Raw genomic sequence first — 8,395 nt, 5'->3', positions numbered from 1 at the left:
TGAATAACAAATGTGATTACTGACTCTTAGCTTAGCTTAAAAAAAAAAGAGAGAGAAAGATGGCGACCGCCATGACGGACGAAACAGCTCTTCGCCGCTTTAAAAATCGGCGTTGATCGTTACTCAAACCTTCATTGATCATTAAATAACAAACACCAAAGAGTGTAAAATCCCTTTTCCATGGAAAAGCAGCCCACCCCGGAGCGCTTTAAACACCTCCGCCGCCGATTTCTCGGAAACTACACAGCTTCGAAGAACCCGAGTCTTCCTCCGAAGAGGACGCGTCACAGCAGCGCGCGTTCTGATTGGACGCGTGGGCGTCCGGGGGGCGTGGCCAAGCGTTCATTCACACAAAATAACCCTGACACGGCTTTCCTCAGAATTAAATCACAGAGTGCTGAAGCTGTGGGATATTACCTCCTCAAAGGAAGATCTTACTCTCATTCTTCAGCAGATCAACAACAGGTAAGGTGTCTTTTTCAAGAAGAAGAAGAAAGGGAAGCCACAGTATATGTATAAAGATTCAAATCAAACAATGAGTTTGAAAGTGATCATTGTATTATATAATATATATATATATATATATATATATATATATATATATATATATATATATATAAATATTGTATATTGATTGACAGGTTGATTGCAAGATGAATTCAGGAGGAAGGAGGCTGAAGCAGTGGCTCATAGAGCAGATTAACAGTAATATTTATTCTGGGTTGCTGTGGGAGGATGAAGCTCACACCATGTTCCGCATCCCGTGGAAACATGCAGGGAAACAGGACTATAACCAAGAAGTCGACGCTTCCATTTTTAAAGTAGGCATAACAGTTTATTATTATTATTATTATTATTATTATTATTATTATTATTATTATTATGAGCATATTCTGATTCACATTCCTTCTGTGCACCTTGATTGGCCATGTGGAAAAAAGACCAAATGCAACAGTGCATTAAAAAAACAACAAATTCTGCACTTCAGGTTTTTTTTTTTGTCATGTTTTTTTTTTCCCCCAGTGCATGCACTTTTAAACTATTTGAAATTGTTTTATTTGTAATTTAAAAATAATAATAATGGGAATTGTTTTTAATAACTTTTAAAACTATATATAAAGTAAAGTGGAGTGTAAAGGCGTGTAAAGGTTTGCATCCTTCACAATTAGCTTGTGAACATAAAAAGGATCTGAAAGCTCTTCAGAAGATGTCAAAGGCGATCATAAGGACAAAGAAAAGAAGAGTTTTTTGTTTGCTTGTTTTCTTCATAAATATCAAAGATTTTTATATCACATTGTGTTCATAAGTGCAGTGGTGCATGTCTAAAAGAAAAACAAAAAACCTAGAATGCATTTTACATTGTGGCAAAGTCAATGTTTGATATTTTGCTTTTTAAAAATTATATATTATACATTTCAAGTATGACCTAGCTGGCTTAAAATGACTCATTTTGAGAAGTTAAGAATTTTTTTTTTACGCTGTAACAGTTTGACATTTATACACTACAATTCTTCAGCAGGTGTTTATTAGAATCCAGCAAAAGAAGTGAAAAATAAATTAATTAAATATTAAGTTTACAATATTAACTTTTTATTTATGAAAAGTTTTTGTTAAGCACTTTTACAAAACACTTTTTTACTAAAAATAAGGTGCATTATGGTTAAGGGATTTAAACAAAAATGTATTTATAACGTGCACTATTGACATTATGGACTAATGTCTGCACCCTTCTTTTCTAGATGTGATACGTTACTTACAGTAAAGTACTATTACAGTACTTTTCATGCACAATCTCTGCCTTACAACTGCCTTTACTTCTTTTACCATCAGATTTTAGATTCTTTGGATTATTTTCCCAAAAACCAACAGCACTCAGCTGTATAGTTTTAATTACAGAAGTTAAAATGGCATGCACGGACACTGCCAAAAGAAAAAGAAAAAGGTTACTGAGATCTTACCCCAGTTGCCATTTAAGCAAATTGGTATACTTAGTAACAACATTCTTCTGATGTGCATAAAACTTTTTCCTGTTACTGAAAAATATTAATAATAATTATAATAATTAAAATAGTTTCATTAAAGAGTTCAAGTCTACATGGAGTGTGTGGTGTGTTCCAGGCTTGGGCGGTGTTTAAGGGCAAGTTTAAGGAAGGAGACAAAGCTGAACCTGCTACATGGAAGACCAGATTGCGATGTGCGCTCAACAAAAGTCCAGATTTCGAAGAAGTAACAGATCGCTCGCAGCTGGACATCTCTGAGCCATACAAGGTGTACAGGATTGTCCCTGAGGAAGAGCAGAAGCGTGAGTGCTCACAAGCATTTTTATTTTTAGCCCACTGTGCTAATTCTTATTATCGCTTTACCTTGAGATTATGAAACTGAAGTAGGCCTGTGTTTCCTTGGTTCAGAAGTTAAAACCATCTACCCTGCGAACGATGCAGTCGACATAGAGTCAGCCCAGAGCCTCGATCAGCTGATCAAAGAGGTGAGGACGGCCTCTGCGTCTCTCCATTCTGATTGGTCAGATTCATTTTTCCGTAACAACAGCTCTGAGAGTAGCTGTGGCTTCTAGGCAAGTCACGTTTCTATATTAATATGCTCTTTAGAATTTCTGTAGAGATGCTTATTTAGCAGTTTTGGAAGGAGTCTCCAGTGTCAGCGCTTTGTTAAAAATAATGGTTGAAAAGCAAAAACATTTAGGAAAATCTGTGTGCTTAGCACTAGATGTAACCGTAAATAATTAGAGCATATTGTTTGATCATTAAAAAAAAACTAGAGGTGGAATTGTATGAGAGAAAATAAACACATCAGAATGTGATGCTATAGGAAAATAATCAATAAATTACCTCCCCTTTACCCTGTTGGTGATGATTTTCCTAGACCTGCATATTACACCTCTATATTCTCTTATCGAAACACGATGAAATTAATTGCATTATTGTTTTTATTAAAATTTTCTTGTTTTTCTTCTTCTGTGCAGCAGTCTAATGACGACTACGCAGACAGTATCAGGAGGAGTCCGTCTCCTATGGATGGGAATTGCAACGTTCAGTCGCCGCAGGAGTTCTGGCAACCTGGCTCGCAGAACGGTACGGTGCACAAACACACACCCTTTCACACACTCACACTCATGAGAAAACGGGAACAAAGTCATTACCACTAAATCAGAGTTCACAGTGAATGCTAAAAACAAACCTTGTTCCCTTGTCACTTATGAATGCTCAGTATTATACTGTAATAACTGTCTTTTCTTTACTCAGGGATTATTAAAGGTTCGCTGTCTTATGCTGGTTCTTAGTTTTGTTTTTTTTCGCATTCTGAAATGACTTGAGTGTGTGAAAATGCATGTTTTTTTTTAAACACCGCACCACACGAGAGCTGAAACAGCTTTTGTGCTAGGGTTTTTTTTTCTTCGTTTCTATTTGCATGCTGAGGAGGACAGATTTCCTAATTTCCTTTTGAAAGTTGCTGACTTTGCATTTAAGGTCTCATGAGTATTAACTTTGAGAGCAAAACAGGGTTTATTTAGACACTTTGTTTTGTATTTAAATTGCTTCTCAATTTATAATTATATTAACAATTTCTAACGTGTACTTTTTTTTTTCCTCTTACAGTTTTCCCAAACCATCTGGACACCTCGCCAATAAACTCATTTAATGCTGGTATGTTGAGTCTGCTGTCTTGTTTCTCTTATAGACATGCACCTAAAGAAAGAACAACACACACACACACACGCACACACACACATGCACATGCACACATGCATACACACACTCATGTTCCTGTTTAGTACTAGACACACTGCACTTTAAAGCAGCTAAAAAATGTAAGATTGTTTTATTATTATATTATATTATATGTATTTTATTATTATTTATTATATACAATATACAGTACAGTAAATACATTATTCTTATAATATTTATGGAATCATCTTCATCTGTTTTCCACTTTTGTAATAGTAATAAAAACACACACATTGGACCTCACTACTCTTGTTCGCTGTCTCTTAGATCACAATTATTTAAAGATTACAAAATATGAATTCAGTGATATAAAAAAATGACCATTATTTATTTTGATGAAGGTGCATTGGTTCCTGGTTACATAGAACCATTTCCTAGTTTTGTAAAGAATCTTTAATTGAAAAAAAAATACTTTAATCATTAACAACACCAACTATAATAATAATAATAATAATAATTGTCATCATCATCATCATCATACGATTTCATAATAAAAAAGACAAAATCATATTGTGATTATTTTGATACATATTGCGATTGAAATTTAAAATGACGATATTTACCTGTTAAATGCACAATTATCTCATTAAGAGTATGGTTGCCAATATTTATTTATCACCTCAAAAGTATTTCTGAAATGATCCAAATACGTGATTTACCATGAAGACGGTCCTGATGCAGACAGCTGCTCCCCGTGGACTCGTGACTGCAGTCGCTCAATACAAATTATTTGGGACTGGAATTTCTTATAATTTTGTACCTGAGCCTTCAACAATGAACTGGACTCCATATTAATTTAAATCATCCGTTATATTGAACTTCCAGCCATGACCATTGTTAAAAGCGCTATACAAATAAAATTGAATCGAATTGAATTGACTTGAATTATTAATAATTACATTTAATTAATTGCAGCATTTATTATGCAGCACTAGTTTCTATTTTCTTCCATCCATCCACCATCTAGAAACCTCTGTAGTCCAACTAGTTACCGTAAAGGCCAGTGGTAGGACCTTTGGTCAACATTCACACACTACAGGCAATTTGGGAACGCCTAATCTGAATATCTTTGGACTGTGGGAGGCAAAAACCTCAAGGGTGGCAGGATGGTGGGCACTGTGCCCTCGCACCTCCATGGTCAAGGGTTCAAGTCCTGTTTTCACTTATAAGCGGCATGTTCTCCCCATGCTTGGTGGGTTTCCTCTGGGTATTCCAGTTTCCTCCCACAGAACAAAAACACGCAGATTAATCTAACTGGCATTTTCAAATTTCCCGTAGTGTTTGAGAGTGTGTGTGTATGCCCTGTGATGAATTGGCACCAGGTTCCATGTGGAACACTTTCTGTTTTTGGAACTGATTTCTAAAGCTTGGGACACTTATGACCTTTTTATCCGAAAGTGTATACAGATTCCACTCTATTCCAAGTCCTGCTGAAGGATGCTTCATGGTTCTAGATTCACCCTGATAAAATGTCTTGTCTCTCCCTCTGTGTCTGCGTTTCCAGTTTTGGCTCAGATGATGATCTCTTTCTACTACGGAGGAAAGCCGATGGGCCACACAGTGACCACTCACACCGACGGGTGTCGGATCTCGCCCTGCCAGCCCCCCGTCTCCAACGCGCTGCTGTACGGCTCGGACAGCCTGCAGACCGTCCGCTTCCCGTCTGTGGAGCTCATCGAGAACGAGCGCCAGCGCTCCGTCACGCGCAAGCTGTTCGGGCACCTCGAGCGCGGAGTTCTGCTGCGCGCCAACCGCGAGGGCATCTTCATCAAACGTTTGTGTCAGAGCCGCGTGTTCTGGAGCGGCCAGGACTCCCAGTACGGCTCAGGCGTTAGCAAACTGGAGAGGGACGCTGTGGTCAAGATCTTTGACAACAACAGGTTTTTACAGGGTAAGACAAAAGAAATCAGTGTGTCTGTGTATGTGTGTAGTGTATATACATGTGTTTTGACCAAGGTTGTGTGTCTCTCAGCTTTGCAGATGTATCAGGAGAATCAGTTCCCGGCTCCGGACCCCACGGTCACGCTCTGTTTTGGAGAAGAGTTTGCCGACTTTAGCACTGTGAAGAACAAGCTGATCATCGTGCAGGTAAATATCTGACTTACCTACAGAAACCATAAACACCTTTGTAATGGTGATACAGTGCCGTTTTTCTTTTTCTGTGAGATGATGATGATTAATTAGGATTTACGGAAGGAGCCTCCAGTGTCAGCGCTTTGTAAACATCAGATGTAACTGTTCTTTCCGATTTGCAGTATTACCTTTTTTTTTTTTTTTAAAGATAAAGAAATCACTGTGATTTTCCACAACATCAAATGTAACTGTAAATGGATCAAAACAACCACTGGGTATTCTTTAAGAAATAATTGCTGATGTAAAGGAGGAATAAATAAAACTTCATGACAGTGTTTTATTTGTTGCTTATTAACACAAGTGGATGATTTTGAGCAGAATTTTACATGTATGCGGTCTTGTTCGTTATGTTTTAATCCATTCGAAAAAAAATTATTGGAAAGGGAAGTAATTTTGATCGCTTTATATTTGTGTTGTATTTAAATCTCTCTGCAAATCACTTAAATTTTTGAATATTAGAGAACATTATTGTTTAGTTTTCTTATTTGTATAAAGATCTTGGCTTTAATCTGATAGAAATTTTTCTTTAGTTTCTATTCTATTTAGTCTTTATTTAATTTGATCAAAAAAATTAAGGGAGTAATAAGTCCCAGTTCGACTTAAACAAGCTCATATGTACTGTATATACACGGGACTAAGTTTTCACTTAATTTTTCTTATCATTTTTTATTTCTTGGGACTTAAATCTATAAGCCTGAAAAATTATATCAGTGAATTTCATGGAAGCATTTAAACTTTCAAAACGGATGCTTCTTGGTTTAATGATCATGTGTATAAATGCAAAAGGATTAACTAACCCCGCTGATTGCTAGAGAACATTTCTGAGTATTTTTTACTTTATCATTAATATTCTAAATCTTACTATTGGGCCATATTAGCATTTACAGTTTGAATGAAATTATGCTCCACTCACATGTCTGAATGATTTTATATTTGATCTTGTAATTGTCCCATGAAGTCATAACTCTTGTCGTCTGTGTTGTGAACAGATCACGCCTGTAAAATGTCAGCAGCTGCTGGACACCGTGTCGGCTCACCGAGCTCAGTACAGCAGCAACCTGGAGATCTCCGACGAGCTTCCCGGCGATCAGATGCCTTACCAGGACGTTTGCAACTACTCTTACCCGCAGCGGCCCGCGTGCTACAGAGACAACCTGCCCATCATCGCCTGAAGTGCAGCTCCGATCAACCAAACAGACTGATTCAAATAAAGACAACAACAACAACAACAACAATGACTAAACGATTTGTTGGCATTAGCAGTGATGTGAGCTTTGATGAAGCTACACGTAGCATCGTGTTTTCTCAGGAAATCTCTTCATGAAAATGTTCTCAGGAAAGGTTGTGTTTTTTTAAACATGTATTTTGGTAGAAAACGTATTTCTCATTTTTGTTTGCCGATCACTTTTATTTCTTTGCAGTTTTATATGCAACATATGATCTCCAGCTAGTAAGTAGATAGGTTTTACTATCTTCAGCTTCTTGTACTGTGACTTTGCTAATAAAGTTTTTTAAGCATTACATGCTCAGAGTATTTTTATATTATTTAAAATAGGGATACAAAACCAACAGCTACTACTAACAAACTAACAACAACAACAACAACAATAATAACAACAACAATAATAACAACAATAATAATAACAATAATAATAACAATAACAATAATAATAATACAAAATAATAATAATAATAATAATAATAATAATAATAATAATAATAAAATAAATGTTATATAGAAATTAACCTGCTGTATACTTAGATTAAGATTTAATTTTAGAAAAATCTTACAATTCATACATATAAATTTGTATATGTAATATACTATATAATTATAAAATATAAATGCTTAGGATTTAAAATACTACCTGCTAATTTGTGCACATGATCATAAATAAATAAATGATTGTGTTTTTAAATCAGTTAATCAGTTTATTTTTAATCTTTCAAAAAAGTTTTTTAATGTATTTAAAATAAATATTTGTTTACTTAATACCTATGATGAAATTATGGATTAAATACTTATTATAAAATCCCTGCTTGCCATGATGAAGGTGATATATAGATAGACATACATACATACATACATAATTACATACATACATACATACAAACTACGGACTAACAAACACACAGATAGATGGATGGATGGAAGTAACAAAGAAACTTATATAAGAAATAAAGATGACTTTTTAAAAAAATTCTAAATTAAGAACTGTTTTTAAAACGTCAGTTTACATTTTAATATTTCAACGATATGTTAATGCATTTTAAATATCGAATTTCAAATTCTAAATTTATTTGTCATGTACACAGTCATACACAGTACGATACCTTAAAGTAAAAATAAAAAAAATATTATAAAATAAGAAAGAGAACATAGAGAAACTTAGATATAGAAAAACATATCTATTGAAAATAGAACAAAAGTATTAAAAAATGTAAAAATATAAAATATAAAACTTATCTATACAATATAGTAAATATTAAAATAAAGAAAATTATAGAAAACCTTA

At 34.9% G+C, this 8,395-nt stretch overlaps 1 protein-coding gene across 2 annotated transcripts; it reads left to right on the top strand.

Moving 5' to 3' along the window:
* The first annotated feature begins 384 nt into the window (after positions 1-384).
* On the top strand, positions 385-7,400 carry irf8 (interferon regulatory factor 8). 2 transcript variants are annotated; one of them, XM_053500767.1, is made up of 9 exons: positions 385-465; positions 642-821; positions 2,119-2,302; positions 2,409-2,485; positions 2,984-3,089; positions 3,615-3,662; positions 5,251-5,637; positions 5,719-5,834; positions 6,869-7,400. In XM_053500767.1, the coding sequence occupies exons 2-9, from the start codon at positions 654-656 to the stop codon at positions 7,049-7,051; spliced, it is 1,269 nt and encodes a 422-aa protein (XP_053356742.1). In that variant the 5' UTR covers positions 385-465; positions 642-653; the 3' UTR covers positions 7,052-7,400. The 2 variants fall into 2 exon arrangements, with proteins under 2 accessions (XP_053356742.1, XP_053356741.1); XM_053500766.1 differs by having other exon boundaries at positions 2,981-3,089.
* Positions 7,401-8,395: the final 995 nt, after the last annotated feature.

Source organism: Clarias gariepinus, chromosome 7 (genome assembly GCF_024256425.1).
Source record: "Clarias gariepinus isolate MV-2021 ecotype Netherlands chromosome 7, CGAR_prim_01v2, whole genome shotgun sequence".
Lineage (NCBI taxonomy): Eukaryota > Metazoa > Chordata > Actinopteri > Siluriformes > Clariidae > Clarias > Clarias gariepinus.
Note: the sequence above shows the minus strand (reverse complement) of the source record. Positions and strands in the feature narration are given on the sequence as shown.